This window comes from Chionomys nivalis, chromosome 3, assembly GCF_950005125.1.
Source record: "Chionomys nivalis chromosome 3, mChiNiv1.1, whole genome shotgun sequence".
In the NCBI taxonomy this organism is placed as follows: Eukaryota; Metazoa; Chordata; class Mammalia; order Rodentia; family Cricetidae; genus Chionomys; species Chionomys nivalis.
In genome coordinates, this window is record NC_080088.1 from 3,722,241 (window position 1) to 3,741,135 (window position 18,895).

The window sequence follows — 18,895 nt, forward strand, 5'->3', positions numbered from 1 at the left end:
GTAATGGTCTCTGACTCTCAGGATATCAATGTCCCTTTTGTGACTGAACACCCTATGGTCACTTATTCTGTGCAATTTAACAAGTTATAAGTTTATTGATTTGCTTTACTTATTAATGCCTATGGAGATGTGTGGATAAATCGTGTGGCGGGGATACATTGCCACTGTGTGTGAGAGGCAGTCAAAAGACAGTTTTATGGAATCAGTAATCTCCCACATCTACGTGGGATTTGGGGGATTGAACTCAGTTTGCCAGTCTTAGAAAGTCCTGGAGTTTCATGGCGCGTGTCTACAATGTGAAAGATAGTACCAGAGATGTCACCCTCCTCTACAGTATAAATGTCTGCACATAACAGCTCTGCTCAGGTCCCCAAGTCTCCTTGGCCTTGGAAGCCCATGTATCCTAAAGCCTTTTCTCCTCTCCACAGGAATGACATGCCAAGCTCGAAGCTCCTACGTCACCAGTGAGATCTTGTGGGGTTACCGCTTCACCCCCGTCCTGACGCTGGAAGACGGGTTCTACGAAGTCGACTACAACAGCTTCCACGAGACCTACGAGACCAGCACCCCGTCCCTTAGCGCCAAAGAGCTGGCCGAGCTGGCCAGCAGGGCGGAGCTGCCCCTGAGTTGGTCCGTGTCCAGCAAACTGAACCAACATGCAGAACTGGAGACAGAAGAGGAAGAGAAGAACCCGGAAGAACAAACAGAGAGGAATGGTGACGTGGCAAACCTAGAGAATGAGTCCAAAGTGTAGGCCCTGCTGGGTCAGCCTTTCCCTCCCCTCAGACACAGCCCTTCCTTGTCTCTCATGCCCCTCTTTTCTGTTTCTCTCACTTTGATCTTGATTTATTTATATTTAATTTTGGCATTTCCAAAAAACAAATCTTCAAGGTGTAAAATGCCTACCTGCCCTCAGATGTTCAGATGGACGAGCAGACAGGGATTTGGTCGAGGGTCAGGGTACCTGTATTTGTGGCCCAAGCCTGGTCTCCACCCTCAGGAGAGACTTATCCACTGACCCACTTGACTGTCCAACATACATCACTCAAAAGAGCTGTCAAGGGTTTTACCCAGTGTCACAGAGGTCACCTGCTTACCGTGGCTGTAGGTCACACCGGATAGTCCCTTTGGTTTTACAGAATCCAGTTCATCTCACCTAGCACAGGGCAGGTGCTTGCCCACTCAGACACTGTGGGTGCAGGACCCAGATAGCCAAGGATAGACCACTGTACATAGATCTGCCCTATGGAATTATTTTCTTTTGGCAATTAGTAACAGCACTCAGCATGCACAAGAGTACCGTGGAGCAGAACTCCTAATAATGTACATAGATGTATCATTCATGTAGCTTGAGAAATATAACTTTAGAAATATGAAGAAAAAAGATTCCTAATGTACAGTAGGTGTTTCTATTTTGTTATCTGTGTCTTTTGGTTATTTTGATCCCCTTGACTGCTGGCCCTCTAAATGCATGGCCTTTGTTCCAGGTCCCAGGTTGACAGCTGCTAGGGTACTGTTCTGTTCCCTTGTGATCCTTCTGTTGAATCTAATAAGCCATAGGTCTGAGAACAGCCCAGAGGTAGCAGGATTGCAAGTCCCACCACCCAAGACGCTGAGCTACCGTGACACACTTACAAAATGGATGTCATTTGTTTATAGATAGCAAGGGTCTCTCTGACCAGCCTGGGGAACAGGGACTAGCGCAGCCCCCCACGTTACACTCGCCATAAACTCTAACCCTTTGGTGCACAGCAGTTTAAGAAAACTTTCTGTAAAACCATTGATTGCTCTTCTAAGTAGTCACGAGGAACTGCTGGCATTTCATGTGGGCTGTGGCAAGTCAGCAGAAGGCGACTTGGGTTGAAGCCACGGCTTTCAGGAAGTCATGCAATGGGTGACAATATTGCGTTACCAACTCCCTGCCCTCTGATGTCATCAGGCAAGCCTTTCCCTGGGGCCTGTCCTTACCATTTCTTAGGCTGGGTTTTTTTTTTAATCTTCTCTTATCATTATTGTTGCTATTACTATGAAATGGCCAGAGTCTGGGATTCAAAGGTCCTTCCAGAGTACGAGAGTATTCCACTACTTGCAATCTAATCCACGGGCCTCTCAATCAAAAGAACACAAACAACAATCATCAAGCCGTTCTCCCTAGCTTATTTTAATCTTCAAAGAAGGAGGGAATGAACGAACAAAGGAAGGCAGGCAACATGCATAACAATCTAAATTCAAAATGACATGAAAAGTGGACAGGAAAGAGACTGGGATGAGACGTCAGGGGCAGGTGGAGATTTTGCACTGTAGCCGATCTTTCTCATTGATTTTACACCTATAAACTGTTCATTCTCTAACACCATTGCACATCATAGATACGCATCGAAGGATCTAAATTTATTTCAGCTCCTACAGATGTGCTCAGTTTGAGACTTTGCCCCACAGAGGTCAAAGAGGTCAAACTAGCTGCTCCCTGGTTCCCCTTTGCCCACCCCTCACCAGACTGCACAGGGCTTTGCTGTAATCTGGGTTCCTGGTCTATAAGAGACAGGAATTATGGGAAGTGGTTTCTCCATCCAACATCTGGGCTGCTCCTCTCTGTCTGCAGAGATCTTGCTACCCAAACAACTATTCCTTGGCTCTGACTCTGGAAATCAAAGCTATTGGCTGCAGCCCTTCCCCGCCTGCCAGCATTTCCCTTTGGCATTGGTTATTATCAATCAAGTCATGCATTCTCTCTGCACACTCTAAGCTGGAGATGGTGGAGGAGGAGGAGGGAGCCTGATTCCCAAGAGGCCTGACCTTATCTTAGCCTTATGAAAGATGCCCTGCTTTGGGGCACCTGCCTGCAGCAGCCCAGGGCAGGGCCTGTGTAGCACAAAGAAAGGTGGGGAAAGCCTCCAGATGTCTGCTGACTAGCTCTTGAAGACTCATTGGGCCTTTTTAAATCTATGACTGAAGTTTGAAGGACAATCTCCCCTATTGACGGCCTGAAAGAGCAGCTTTGAAGTTGCCCTTCTCCCCCACTCTTCAGGACACCCGGACAATAGCCCCGTGCACAGCCATGCTGTGGCCTCAGCAGGACACTCTGATGGGGGGTCTCTCTCTGCCTCTCAGGGTCTTGAGGTCACTGCGGTTGGTGATGCAAGAGGAGAAAAATCCTGTGTGGGACATGAGCTCAGAATCCTTAAAGACGGGAGCTCCTGAAGGACCTTTTGTTAGAATGTCCTTATCAAACGTCTATTTTTCTACAGTCGCCAAGAAAACGGTTTGACAGTGTATTTTGTGTCTACTGTTAAAATTTGAAAGGTCATTATGACTGAATTTTCTAAGCAGCAAGTAGTCTATGGGGTTTTTCATTAAGTTAATTCAACAAAAGGGACCCCCAATGCCTCCCCTTTCTAGTCCATGATCCCCAGTCCCTCTCTCCGCCAGTAGACCAAGTGCTAGGAACACACACAATGAACCAAGCTATCCACAACCAATAGAGCGCTCTCCCTCTCTCTTTCTCTCTCCCTCCCTCCTCCCCTCCCTTACTCCACCCTTCTCCCCCCTCGATATTTTGGACTACTTGGTTGGTGTGTCCGAGTCATTTTTCCCAATAAAGCACAGTGAGATCCATGGTCCAGATAAGACCCTGGAACTCAAGGGGGACAGTTGTCACAGTAGACCCCAATCCCACAGAGCAAAAGAGCTCCCTGAGGTTTGTCTGGAAGGGAGGGGTTGAGGAGATCCTTGCAGTCCTTGCTCTACTGACCCCCCTACCATTAACTTTCTAGAGAGAGTCCCTATTCATTAACAGATTGACTTCCTGTAATCAATACAGCTGTTAGCTTCTGGCAGCCCCCTGGGCACATGGCTAACACATGCTAACACATTAGAATCAGTTCATCCTTTTCAGGTCCTTCTGAACATCGTGTTGGGGTGTGACTGTGACTCCATAGCCATGAGGTGGAACCCCTCTTCCTTTACTCCCTTCCTCTTTGTCCCCCCCTTTTGTTCTCTTTCTATTCCAAATCTATTGATTTCATTTAGTACTTAACTTTCCTAGCAGAAATCTAGCTACTGTATCGAAACGTCGACCTGTTTCTTAAGCACAACTTTTCTCTTACAGGTTTAATCAAAATAGGACTCTGACATACCTGGGTTTATTTTTTTTTTCATTATACTCTAATTGAAATTTAATTGCGGCTTCGTTTTAAAGCCCGAATGGTCACAGTTTGCTTTTCTGCGTGAATGTAAGATGGTACCTTTGGAGTGTCTGGAGACTGGCTGACCAAGGTGCGCAGCAGGGAGAGCAAAGATGCTTTGGAAGGCTCCACAAGTACATGGAAAACACACAGACCCTTTAGCTGTGAGACACACGAAAACAGACAGACTACTCACTACCCAGACAACTGGCCCAGAGTCGACTTTCCCTTTCTTCCCTGACTTTAAATGCTCTAAACAACCCAGAAGCCAAGAAGGTGGCTCCAAGTGAAATGACCCCCATTCATGACCAGCTAAGATGTCTCGTTCCTATGACTTCAGTTCAGTAAATAGCTGTAGAGTTAGAAAACATGAGCCACATTGACGGGTTGATTGATATTACAGAACAGCTGTAACTTCATCTTGAGTTAGACTTTATGTCCAACCTGTATCTAAGAAAATGTCACCTTGCAATCCAGAGTGAAACCTTCCTCTTCCTGATATGTCTGCCTTCAGTGTCTCAGAGGGGATCTGTGATTCAAAATGTCATGTAGAAGTCAAGACTGTCCGAAGGTTGCTAGGGGACTTGGACACTGTGCACAACAATCTCGACACTGCGTACCCGAGAATAACACACTATCTCACCTGACAGTGGGCAGTAAATGCACACAGAAGCTGAGCACTGTGACTGGCTTCTTGATCATCGGGGAATGTAGAATTTGGGGAAACTGAGTCATGCCATCAAAACTTCAGCCCAGTAAATGATACATCATGATCTCAAATCCAGGTCACAAGGCTGTAAGCGTCGGATGTTTCTATTAAGAAAAAGTTTGGAAAACCAACATGCTGGGAGTCTAATCTGTCACACTCTTTCAAGCTGACACTAAGTTTTATACTTCCAAATGGTTGGAAGGAAAAACAACCAAGAATATTTGAGGGACATATAAAACCCAAATCTCAGGGGCCAGGGATGTAACTTGGTTGGCAGAGGGCTTTTCCTGAGCTTGCACAAAGTCCCAGGTTTGGGCCCTAGTACTGCATAACAAAACATGTTACCACACACCCATTATAGCATTTTGGAAGTGGAGGCAGGAAGGTCAGGAGTTCAAGATCATCCTCAGCTACATACAGAATTTGGGACCAGCCTGAGCTACGTGAGACACTGTCTCAAAAGAAAATATTTCAAATCTTGGTCCATAAAGAGTTTCATTGGAACATAGCACACCATCTGTGTGTGCACTGCCTCTAGCTGCTCTGAGTCTGTATGAGAAGAACTGGGTAAATGAGAGACTGTGCAGCTGGCAAACATCTGTACTATTACCAACACTACCATTAAGTGTGTAGCCACAGTTTTAAGAATTACACTATTCTCGTGGGTTTTTCTCAGAGAATGGTCTCCTTTCCCAGCCCAAATCTCCTGGAGTCACTTCCAGGAAAACATGTTTTTGAGAGTAGGTCATACAGTCAGGGCTCTCAGAGAGAAGGCTTCCTTTCCCTACACACCCTTCTGGGATTTGATGTCCACCCTGGAAGCAGCTAGAGCAGAACCACTCGTTAATGAGCAATAAAGAAACGAAAGCTCCTGGCCCAGCAACTGAATATGACTTCTCTGGTGCCCAAGGGCCTTAAATTCCGCAGACCATTCTGTCCACTGGTGTCTGCTCAGGGGTAGTTGCCAGCACGGAGAAGGAACCGGCTGTTGAGGGGTCTCACGTGCTCTTACTGGTTCCTCTAGATGGAACTCTAGGTGGATCGGTGAGGTAAAGAGGGTCCTGGAGCCACTGTCGATATTTCTGTACACTGGCCCTGGCTCTCTGGCCTCTTAGCTAGAAGCTCAGCATGCAGATGGATGACCAGTTGTCCTCCTCTTGGAACTCACGAGGTCTCTGCAACGTGAAGGGGAGTGGAAGGGTGGGACAAGGTAATGGCAAAGTAGAGCAAATCCCACTGATGGGGATTTTAGATATGGCTATATTAAAATGGCATTGTCTGGAGTCACAAATTTGACCCACCTTAGTTCTAAGGAAACATTTCTCATACCAGTCAGCCAAATTCGGTTCTTTCTCTTAACAGTTCTATTTTCTGAGAAAAAGACAGAGAGAGAGCATAATATCAAGTTCTCTTATGAATGATTTCCAGGAAATTAGATGGGAAAGAAACTATTCTGTGACAAACCATTGCATGTTGTGTTGTGGACGGACAAGCGACAGATGTGTTCCCACATCCCAAACTTAGGAGGTAATGCCATCTGCCACAGGGACCATGCCGACCTCTACGATTCTTCAGCCACTCAGAAGACACAACCAGGTCACACAGTCTCAAAGTCCAACACCATGAAACTTAAATAAATGTAAAAAGAGCCAAACTCCTACTTGGCCTCATTGCCTTAGCAAAAGGAAGCTTCACACAGCCACCTAATCCATGTGGAGCCGTCCCAGGGAAAGGGAAGCTATGCTATATGAGATTAGCTCCCGGATTTGCTCCTTTGCTGGGAAAGGGAGGGGTGGCCGTGAATGAAATGTACCGTCATGTTCTTCTGGCCCCTCTTCCCCTAGACTGGGATCCTGGTGTGCATGTGGTTGGCAGATAGCAATGGCCACAGAGTCAACAGGTATCAGCTTCAGAGGTAGACAAGTTCCTACTATCCATGTGCAAGTGACCACCTCGAGATCAAGGGTCAGCACTCATCATGAAAACTGTGATATCAACGCCGCCGATCTTTGTGAGACCACAAAGGGCTGCTTTTCTCAGGCGATGTAAATATCCGCTACCAGCAAGCACTAGTGAAATAAATATCCCAATCACCAGAGCGTCTCAAAGTGAAGCAACACTCAGAGTATTTTCACCCAGAGGAGTTAGGGGCCCCCAGGATGTCCCAGGAGTCCAAGAGAAGACCCAGTAGAGGCTGAAAGCCCTTTCGGAGCAAGCCAGTGCTAGATTTAAGGTCCTAAAATACAAATAACAGATCAACTGGAACCAGAATCTCAGATTCCAGCTGTGCACCGTCTCAACCTCTGGATGTCTAGTCAGGGTTTTCAGAGAAGGGAGGATACTGTCCTCAGACCCACCCTCTCTCAGTGCCTCTGCCTGTGGGTGACAGTGAGCAAGACCCTCCCTTGCTCAGCTTGGGCAGGCACATGGCTCGCCATGCCCGCCTGCTGAGGCCCTCAGAGTGAGTGTCCCCGCCAAGGAGCTGCTCCTTGCGCATCTGGACGATGGCCCCCTAGAAGTGTCTTCTAAGGACCTGAGATTTTTTAAGAATGCCTGGGAGGCGTTCTTGACTCCACAGATCACCCCCTGAGTCAGGAATGAACTTAGACCTTTGGAGTCTGCAAGGTACCAGGGAACCCTGTCCAAATGTAAACCCAGTAACATACTAAAGCAAAACTGAAGTCAGCACACCGAAAGAAATCCCCGGAAGTTCTGATTTCACCAGAATAATCATCTCCCTGATATCCTGAGTTTCTGTTTTTATTACACATCAAATGTTTCACACTTGAGAAAATTTCACTTTGAGGGTTCACAGAGCTGTGAGGACAGGAAGTCAGTCACTCGGGATATTGCAGTTCCCTTCTGGAGAGCGGAACCTGTCCCCTTTCTAAGCAAGTCTCAGAGCTGTTCCGTTGGAACCCACCCAGGTCACAGCATCCACACATTTTCCCTGACAGAGCAGCCAAAGGAGGACGGTTGTTTAACTCCACCCTTGAGCAGAGTCTACAATGTGCAGCTCGTTATCTGACAGGCCCACCTCTTACTGCTAACTCTTCACTCCTGCTGACTTTATTGGCGTCTGACCCCCGAGATAAAGTATTTAGAACATTTTGCTCCTGCCATTACGCACCTTGAGCTTACTACTGGTATCTGGACCTCTTTGACCCCCTCCCAGCAAATGACCAGAGCAGGGTCAAGTGAGGCCTCACGCTGGGGGACAAATGGGCTTGCCTGGATGGGTCTTTCTGTCTTCCCACCATTTGCAGCCTGTGATCACCTAGACAGTTTCCAGACTTCTCAGGAAGTCCCAAGGACCTTTGTTCATCCCAGCACACCTCCTCTAAAACCAGAGGCACGCATGACAGCAGTGCACACACACACATACACACACACACACACACACACAGACACAGGTTCCGACGTGACCCAAGCATGTGCCTCTGTTGGCAAAGTGGTCTTTTCTCTGCTCACAGCCTGTACAAACAGCCAGCACTCTGGTATGACTGCTACCCAGACTGCTTCCCAGTTCAGCTGCTGCCATGGCAACCTTCCATCTGCGAGTGTGGACCACTCTTGTGCAGACTAGAGGAGGCTTAGGGGAGGTCCCAGGAGCAGAACTCTGCAGACAGCCTTTGGGGTAGCCCAAAGAAATGAGAGCAGGGCCCAATACATGTGTGCTCATTTAGCAACCAAGTGTGGGGTGGTCTTGTTGCACCTTACAGCAGTGTGCACATAGTAACCACATTGTGTCTCACCACACACACACACCTTATCTTTTTAAAACCCCAGAAAGTATATTCACAGTATCCAATGTAACAGATGTCCAAAGAACTGCCATTCTCTTAAGTAAACACAGTCTGCCATATTAAGACTGGCTCTAAACAAATAATGTTTCAATAATAAGCCTAAGTACAAACAATAAAAGATTATTCATATTTGCTAGGTATAGTGGTATGTGCCCGTAATCTCAGCACTTAGGAGATGAATGGAGGAAGATCAGGAGTTCAAGGTCAGTCTGAGCTACATGAAACCTTACCTCAAAAAGAGAGAGAGAGAGGAAAAAAATAAACGACATACAGTTTATTGTTGAAAATCTTACTTCAAGTTAAAGATACTCGTTTTTATCCAGAGTTCAGCGCCCTCAGAATTCTGTTTCTTCTTGAGCTTTGTGTTTCCTTCTGACTTGATCTTGGGACTGGGCTCCTGTGTTCTGCCACACGAAAGGAGGCTTGAGCACTGATGCGTTCAGCGTGCGAGCCAGTCTGGCCCCTAGAGCAGGCTGAAAGGAAGTCAGCTGGGCAGGGACGATTCCACAGCAATCGCAGAGGACAAGGAAGGGAGAGAACTGGGATGTGGTAGCGCTGTAGATGAGGGAGGTGTGACGTGGGCATCTGCTTTCACGGAGATCTCTGATGCATGCCTGTGCAGCTGATCTCAGCACCCAGGGCTGATGCATGCCCACGCAGCTGCTCTCAGCACCCAGGGCTGATGCATGCCCACGCAGCTGATCTCAGCACCCAGGGCTGATGCATGCCCACGCAGCTGATCTCAGCACCCAGGGCTGATGCATGCCCATGCATCTGATCTCAGCACCCAGGGTTGATGCATGCCCACGTAGCTGTTCTCAGCACCCAGGTCTGATGCATGCCCACACAGCTGATCTCAGGACCCAAGGCTGTTGCATGCCTGTGCAGCTGATCTCAGCACCCAAGGCTGTTGCATGCCTGTGCAGCTGCTCAGCACCCAGGGCTGATGCATGCCTGTGCAGCTGATCTCAGCACCCAGGGCTGATGTATGTCCACACAGATGGGGCTCACCTAGTGGGCTTGCTATATCTTCAGTGGGCTTGCTATATCTTCAGGGACAAGAGAGGATAAGTGAGAATTTTCCGCAACCCAGACAATCATACCTTAGGACTTGCTCCCAGCTGGTTTTCGAGTTCTGTCACAATAGGCACCAGCACTCCCACTTGTTAGCACACGATCCCTCCTATTTACATCTTTCCCTCTGTGTGCCGTGTTCTCAAGGAATGAAGAATTCTCTGAAGGCTGCACAGTGTGGTGAAATGTCCCTAGACCTTTACAACGAACATACCAACTGGGAATATCAAACAGTGACTCATAAGCACATGTACGTGAATGCATGCACACGCACAGACCACATTCTTAGACCTCCCAATCAGCTATGACCAAGTCCACATAAGCTCCCAAAAGGTGGGACTGGAGATATGACTCAGCAGCCGAGAGCAGTTGCTGCTCTTATGAAGGAGTTTGGTTGCAGGGCCCATGTCAAGCAGCTCACAACTGCCCGTAACTCCAGCTCCGGGAGAATGTGGCACTTCTGAGCTCTACAGGCAGCTGCAACCATGTTCACACACACACACACACACACACACAAACACACTTTAAAGTAATAAAAGTTAAATCGAAAAGGAAAGGTTTCTGGAGGACTAAACATGAATGAGGATCACCCCCCAGGTGATCGCAGGGGCATTAGCTATTAAATAATCTCACACATTGCTGGCCCACACACAGGATATGCAGTAGGGGCTACGAACCTGGGAGCTTGGCCCCGGTCTGCCCGCCCCTCATATGAGCTATGTAGTCTTAGATGAATCACTGGACGTCTCCCAATGCTCCTTTTTATTTCTAAGTGGTAAGTTATAATTGTTAGGGACATTTTAAGTCCACAGAAAAATTAAGCAGGAAGTACAGAGTCCCCATATGCCACACCCTCTCCCACTCCCCTCACCCTGACAAGACACACCACTGTTCATAAGTTCACCCCAATACACTGTTATCACCCACACGTGGAGGCGAAGGTAGGTCTCACTCTTGTCCATGGACATTGACTGTGTTTGAGCAGCTGTGTAAGGACAGGTTCCCACTGTTGTTGTGTTATATAGAGCAGGTTGGCCACCCTACAATTCCTCTGCAGCCCTCACCCCTTCCTAACGCCCCCTGCTCCTTCTCGGTCTGCTTCATAGACTGTGACTGCAGTCACCCAGGGAAAGCCTTCTGGAGCTGCATTCTTCCATTGGTAGTATACACTCAGGTCCCTCCAGTGGCTTCTGGTGGCTTCCTAGCTCTTCCTTCTCCACTTCCGAACAATATTCCATTTTCTGGACAGACCAGAATTTATTTAGCCATTCACGTACTTAAAGTGTCTTGGTTGTTGGTTGTCCACCTTTTTAGAGATAAAGCATCTAAAAGCAGCCATCTGCGGTTTTTATATGGAAATAAGCTTTCAGCTCATTTGGGCAAATATCAGAAATTATGATTCCTGTGTTGCATGGTGAGACACTTCCCTTGTCAGCTGTCTTCCCTGGGGGCTGTACTATCCCTTCATTCTTCTAGGAAGGAGTGGGGGCTCTGGTTGCTCCTCCCGGTGTCTGGTGGACCTGTGCCCTTCTTACAGGTGTGTAATATGCTATGGCTGTGTACCGTGCAGGTAACAATGGCATTAAACACCTTCTCAGAGGCTCCTGCCTGTCTGTAGATTGCCATGCTGGGGTCTCTGCTGCGATCTTTCATCCAGTCTGTAGGTGGGCATTTATTTTTCTATTCTTGAACTGCAAAGGTTCTTTGTATATTTTGGACTCTTGTTCTTCATTAGCTGAGACTTTGGCAAATATCCTCGCTGCTGGCCATTCTCCGAGAGTGTCTTTTGCTCTGCAGAAGTTTCTTATTTCCATGAAGTCCAGCCTGGCAACCATCTCTCATGGGATGTACCTTTGGAGCTGTATCTAGGACCCTGTCACATCCCCAGATCACCCAGACTGTCTACTGTCTCCTGGGAGCTTTGTCGTTTTATCCCCACATCTATGATGGGTCTGAACTGATGTGAGGTTTGTGTTCAGATTCTTTTTTTATCTTGTTTTTGATGTGTCTAACAGTTTGCTGAAATAGCAGCTTTTGCCCCTTTGCTGGATTTATGCGGCTGTTTCTGGGCTCTCTAGTCAGACCCGTCATCTGTGCCCAGCCCACCGATGCTTTTACCAATACCACACCGTCTCGACCTATACAGCCACTTCACTACCAGTCCCAGCGTTTGGGGCACCTGCCGTCTGTCTGCACAGTTTCTTCAACAGTGAATGATTCATTTTGTCTATTCTGAGTCTTCTGCTTCTCATGTAAACTTTAGAGAGCTGATATCTACAAATTAACTACTTGACTTTGGATTGATATGGTGTTAACTCTAAAGATCAAGATAAGAATAGAAAACACCTTGACAAGGCTGGTTTTGTTGTTTATCTGGGTCTTCGGTGTCTTTCACCCCTTTATAGTCCTCTTCACATAGATCTCATAAATGATTTATGAGACTTATATCTAAGCGTGTTTATGTCAAGAGCTACTAATTTAAATGATTATATTTTTATTTCCGATTCTAATCACTCATTGCTGATGAATAAGAAAACAGTTTTTGTATACTAACTTGTGTCCAAAATCTTTATGTAATTATTTTTTTTTTAATCCTGGTTTTGCTGGGGGAAGGGTGCAAGCCTTTATTCTCAGCACTTGGGAGGCAGAGGCAGGTGAGCTCAAGGCCAGCCTGGTCTACAAAGCAAGTTCCAAGACAGCCAGGGCTTTACAGAGAACCCCTGTCTTGAAACAAACAAAACAAAAACAAAAACAAACCTTGTGGGGTTTTTTTTTTTGTCTCTTCTTAAAGATTTTCTAGAGGTGAGTGTCTCATCTGTAAATGATAACTGTTTCTTCCCTCCCAATCTGCATATCTTTTATTAACTTTTCTTGTCTTATTGCATCATCTACATCTAGAATCATGTCAAAAAGCAATGGCTCCCATTCTGGGTCTGAACAGAAAACAAGTCTCTGTCAGCTAAGTGAAGTGAACCGACAGGAGTTTTAAATACCACCCCCCCTAGTTCAAGAAATGCCAAAAATAAACAAACAGTAAAAATAAAAAAGAAACATCCTTCTAGCCATACTTTATAGAGAACCTCTGTGTTTAGAGCAGTTTTATTAGTAACTGCAGAAGGCTTAGAGACCAAGACGCACCCCTGTGATAAGTGAATCAGCAAGCAGACAGCTCAACAGTGATGCGTTCCAAAACCGAAAAAACAATCCACAGAATCATGGAACAACATAGAATAACATTAAGTGCAAATTATTAAGTTAAAAAATTCTAAAAGGGCCATGCTACTGTGTGATTTCAGCTCTCTAATTCCTACTGAGGACTTTCATGGTGGATGGCTGCTTGGGTTTGACCAAATTCTCCCTCCGCGTCCAACAATACCAGCACACATGGTGTGTGACTCTGCCCGCTAGCGTGGATTACAGGCATTTGCTTTTGAATGTTGAACTGCTTTTCTTATCTGGCATAAATCCCACTTGGTTATAGTATATAATTCTTTTCGTGCGTTGTTAGATTCAATTCGTGAGCTGTTTGTGGTTGAGGCTATTTGGATCTATGTTCGTGAGAGCTACTGATCTGTAGTTTTCATTTACTGAAGTATCTTTTCCTCATTTGTCCATAGGGTGACGCTGGACTCCTAGTGTGGATTGAGAAGTGTCTCTTCTAATTGCATCCTCTGAAAGCGATTACAAAGAATTGCTATATTTCCCTCCTTAACTACTTGGAAGACTCCACCCAGAATGAGCCCATCTGGACCTAGTGCTTTCTGGCTGGAAAGGTCGTGAATAATTTACTTAAAGTCGGGGCTGGAGAGAGGACTCCACGGTTAAGCTTGCTTAGTGCTCTGCAGAGGGCCTGGGTTCAGCTTCCACGGGCTACCGCATGTGTGTGGTGCACATAAACCATGCAGGCATTCACATTCATACACATAAATAAAAATAAACAAAGCTTTAAAGTCTCTAATGTACAGACCTTTGGGATCATCTGTTTCCTCTCATGTGAGCTTTGCCAGACTGTATGCTTCCAGGAATGAGTCTACTTCACTCAAGCAGAGAGCGTGTCTGCATCTTTCCGTGTCTTCTGTGTCCATAGGGTCTGTAGCTATATATACCCTTCCATCCATTTCTGCAGTGATTTCTAGCTCTCTCTCTCTCTCTCTCTCTCTCTCTCTCTCTCCTTGTCCAACTAGAAATTTAATTATTTTATTTTATTTCAGAGAACTGGTTCTTGGGATCTTGGTTCCATGAGTTTTTTTACTTCCTGTTCCAGTTTTGTCAGCCTGTGCCCTTCTATACTACCCTGCTTCCCTTGGATTTAATCCACTCCTACTTAGATGACTGATTATAAATTTCTTTTCTACTTGATGCATTTGATGCTATAAATTTGTGTTCAGGTTCTATTTTTACTTCATGTCTAAAACTGTGATTTCATCTTCACTCAGTTCAAAGTATTTTTTTAATTTCTCTTGAGATTTTTTTTCCTACACCCCATGTTACTGCGAACTGTGCTGTTTAACCTTAAAGTGTTTAAAGATTTCCCGGGCCTCTTTCTATTATTGACTTCTCGCTTAAGTCCACTGTGCTCTGAAAAGGAACACTACAGAATTTTTGTAGTCTTAATGTGTTAAGGTATTATAACGGCTCAGAACAGAGTATCCTGATGAATGCTCTCTCTGTCCCCGAGAAGAGTCTGTCACCTGATGTTCGATTCCTCATTTTTCCAGCCTGTGTTTGACCCACCATCTCTGTCTCTATGATTCTAGTTACATCCCCACCAGTCTAAGTCTGCATCACTCTTAAACCCATGGTCCCTAACTGAGTCAACTTTTAACTTTGAAAATTCTTCCTTTGTAAATTCAGCCACCAAAACTACTCCTGTCTCCAGCCATCCTCCTCCTCCAGCCACACCCCCATCTCTCCTCCTCCAGCCACACCCCTCTCCCATCTCCTACCACACTAACCCAGGTGGCAGATAAGCAATTATGAGGTAGGTGTTTTCTTAGGGCACTGTGACTTCCACCAAAGTAGGAAAATGCTTCACGGAAAGCCAGCATCAGTGACATAAAATAAACACACGCCTGCACATTAGACAAGAAAGTCATCCAGGGGACAAAAGAGACAGCTCAGTTTTTAAGGGCACATGCTGCTCTTGCAGAGGACCAGAGTTTGGTGGCAGGCACCTGTGTCAGGAGACTCACAACAACCTGTAACTCCAGCTGTAGGGTTTTCGATGCACCTGAGCAACACACATGACCATTCTAACACAACAGATACCTATTAATAAAGGTCATTTTCTTTTTTTTTGAGGCAGGGTTTCTCTGTAGCTTTGGTGCCTGTCCCGGAACTAGCTCTGTAGACCAGGCTGGCCTTGAACTCACAGAGATCCACCTGCCTCTGCCTCCCGAGTGCTGGGATTAAAGGCGTGCGCCACCACCGCCCGGGGATCATTTTCTTTTAAGTAACCCAATACCATCATGTTACTGGCAAGTTGATTTCATCGCAACTCCAGCTCTGCCCCCTGGAAACATGCATGGAGGAACTTCACCAGAGCTGTTGAGTCTAAACCAAACGCTCAGCAGAAGCTGAAGCCTTCTGTAACATGGTTGGCAGCACTGTTTATCTTCTGTCATGTTCTAGTTGTTTACCCAAAGCAGAAAGAAGGAAGAAATCCTTTTCATTATTGGTTTAAAATGACTTGTATCTGCCTTTCCCAGCAAAGGGCCAGAGGTTTGTGTGCTGAGTAAAATATGAGCTGTCTCTGGGAGCTAGGATAGGAAAAGTATTCTGAAAAGCTCACTAGTTCAAAAGCCCGTTGTCAGTGCCAGCATCCTTTTATCATGGTTCAATGAAACTGAGGCTAAGACTGAGTCCCAGGTCCAGCGCTGTCTTGTGCTTCCCGGGAGATAAAGCTCTCACCAAACCATCACACAGACCTATCGAGACAGACCCAAGGAGCCCTGGAACTGGCTCTTTAGATCAGGTGTCATGAGGTCCCCACTGGAATCCATTTCTAAAGAACACAAAGGCCTAGAGCCGTGACCCAGGGGCTAAGAACAACCACTGCTTTTCAGAGGACTCACATTTGGTGCACACCACCCGTGCAGAGCAGCTCGCAGCCCCGGAGGACTGGCTCCCTCCTCTGGCAGTCTCAGGCACCCACACACAAGTAACACACTCACACAGACATGCACCCATACAGACAAATTTAAATTAAATTTTAAAATGTTTTAAGCAAGCATAACACACACACACCCAAAAAAAGTAGGAACACAAATAGACTTCAACTCTGCCCCCAGCAGTTTCCCTAAGAACTCAAGTCTCTAATAAAATGCTTATGTCCTACAGAGAAGGCTCTCCTTTTCAGGTGTACGGCAGTCTTCAAGGCTGAGAGCGTGCCGAACAATCCAGCAGCTCACTAAAGTTAGTCAAGGGCAAGGTTCTACACGAGGCATTCTGGTCATGGACACTCAGCGAGCATCGCTGTTCTGTGAGTAATGTCTTAAGCAAGGTACCCTGAAGGATAATAAATAGTAACCTCTCCCATTGTCTACAGCAAACACCACCCATGGCCACAGCTCTTACTGTGTGACCACACAAAACCCTGGGATTAAATCCTGATCCCCATATCACACAAAAAGCAAGTGAGTCCAGTTTTAGCGATAAAATACTTAGTTGGAGGGGCAGCTTTAACACATAAAGTGGAATTTAAAGACAGCCAGCTAGTCTCTATATAAACACTCAGCAACAGGGTGGCGTGGCAGGAAGGGACATACCTTGCTATTCCTTGAGGCCTTGGCGGGCTTTCCAGGGGAAAGGCGTTTCATAATGAGGGGCCAGATTGAGACATAAAGACGTGCTGCGGGGGAGGGGTGGCCTATACAGGGTAGATGACCCCCCAGGGGATTTGATAAAAATACATTGTGAAAACTGGTGCTAAATTGTAGATGATCCTGAAGGAGGGACACAGACGGGCTTATTAATAAAGCCATCATAGTGTCGTAGCTCCTGAGGCTTCCCGGCTGAACAGGAGGACAGTTGTTTCCTCGGAACCGCAGCAGGATGGCCTTGGCACAACTGTCCAAGCGCTCCCAAATAATTCAGGGAATCTGTGGGGTGTGGGGAGCTGGCAAAATTGGAATTTCAGAGGCATGTGATAGTAAATTCTAAGGCTGGCAAAATCCTACGCAGAGAACCCTGGGCACCCCCTGGAGCTTTCTTTACGCAAAAACCAATGATCTTTTAGACATGCACAGAAAAAAACACAGGGAGAAAAATCTTCCCCAGAAATCTCCCGCGAAGGCTTCAACTTTTCTTCGCAGTAAAGTAGCTGATACCTGCTTCTGAGGTCATTGTTGCCAACCTCCTGCCAAGCTTTTGGAAAGCGAAAGCCAGGCAGACCTCAGGCCCTGGTTTGGCTCCTGACCCACACGTCCATCCTTTTGTAACTCCCTCTACTCAACTCCAAGTCTGTCTGCGCACGCGCAACGAGGCAGAAGCATGCTAAATGCAAAAGCACAAATTATGTATTAAGAAATCTCTACAATGCCAAATTTTTTTTAGAATAAATATATATATATTTAAGAACTCGCTGTGTTAGGGAAACTGTTTACATATTGAGGCGTTCCTCTTTTTTTGACTGGAACAATAAAAGAATAATTTGATATGGCCTTTGTCTCTTGTGTGTGTGTGTGTGTGTGTGTGTGTGTGTGTGTGTGTGTGTGTGTGGTGTCCAAAGAAGTCAACCTATTCTACAGGCAGAGGAAGGAATTCATCTCAGAGTTCAAAGAGCTGCTGCAGGGTCACTCAAAATGCGAACCTTGCACCCAGAATACAAGGACGGCATGGTGGTTGTGCGGTATCCCTGCACCACACTGACCCCATATTTTCCTCTTCCCATCATTCCCTCTGCCTTGTGATGCCTCTTCGGCATACGGAACTGAAATGCACCAAGGCAGCATTCTCTCTCTCTCTCTCTCTCTCTCTCTCTCTCTCCCCCTCTTCTCTTCGGTGGGGGATGAAATATTCCACAGACACTCACTCCCACTACTGAGTTCACATGCGCATTAAACTGCAGACGCGCTCGCCGCCAGCCGGGAATTGTCTTGTGCTTCCTCCCACCTTCTGCAGACAGCTATCTACCCACAGCGTGTGCCTGACATTTTGACAAAAACACACCACCCTGCTAACACCGTGGAAGGCCTTTGCAGGAACTTCTCTGAAATCGTGAGTTCCTAAGCTCTGCTCACTCTGAGACCCGGTCACTTATGAGCGAGAAGATGCATATGCCGGGTCCCTCAGGTCTGTGTAGCCCCCCCTGAAGGGTAGACACCTGGGAGGGCGTCTAGACAGGGAGCACTCCCATTGGTGATGCTGTCCTGAGCCGCATCACACAAACACATCTTTTCACACGCTTGCTAGCCTGCTGTATCCATCAGACTTGGTGCCGTTATGACAGAATTCTCTGACACCGACGGCTTGTGGGGCACAGGTGAGCCCGTTTGCAGATCTGTTGATCTGTATTCCTGGCTCAAGGCTCTGAGCCTGTGCTGGATGAAACCTGTGATCATGGTGTGGGGAGTCACAGAGGCTCTCTGTCCACTGAAGACGAAGCAGAGAAACCTAGTCTCAAAGAAACAAAAATTAAAAATAAAAGAAATAGAGTTTAAAATAAAGCCACATAAAGATGAAAAATATACAGAGAGTCTGGATACTATATGTTATTGTGTTGTCTTTGAACTGTTTGAGTACTGAGGAAGGAGAAACAGCTGCTAAAAGACATTGATTATAAATGTTGCTGGATTAATCAAACATATATATTTTGAAAATGCCTTGACTTCAAAACTGAAGTAAAAAGATATGCTACTTTGGAAAGGAGGTTTTGTTTTTGTTACCACAGGAAATGAGAGACTGTGGGATTCATTCTGGGCTAAGAAAAATCAGGTTCGATCAAGGAAGACCCCCTGAGAAATCTCCAGTAGAAGCAAATGGCCCAGTTGTCTGAGTTCTACATCCAGAACAGTTTCAAGACTGCTGACTGAGATGATCAAACCTCACAGGATACTCCAGTCAGGACTTGATCATAATTCTAAATTTTCTTTAGGTCTCTGTAAGATTATCAGTACCCTCAA

At 46.3% G+C, this 18,895-nt stretch overlaps 1 protein-coding gene across 6 annotated transcripts in view; it reads left to right on the top strand.

Annotated features, from left to right (window-relative positions):
* Kcnj6 (potassium inwardly rectifying channel subfamily J member 6) overlaps positions 1 to 17,411 on the top strand; it is a 242,512-nt gene extending 225,101 nt beyond the window's left edge. For 4 of the 6 annotated variants that reach the window (XM_057764126.1, XM_057764128.1, XM_057764127.1 and 1 more), the window contains one exon: positions 429 to 17,411. In XM_057764126.1, the coding sequence (XP_057620109.1) occupies positions 429 to 754 (326 nt within the window). In that variant the 3' untranslated portion in view covers positions 755 to 17,411. The remainder of the gene's footprint in view (positions 1 to 428) is intronic. The other 2 variants (XR_009056810.1, XM_057764130.1) reach the window with 2 other exon arrangements.
* The last annotated feature ends 1,484 nt before the right edge of the window (positions 17,412 to 18,895 follow it).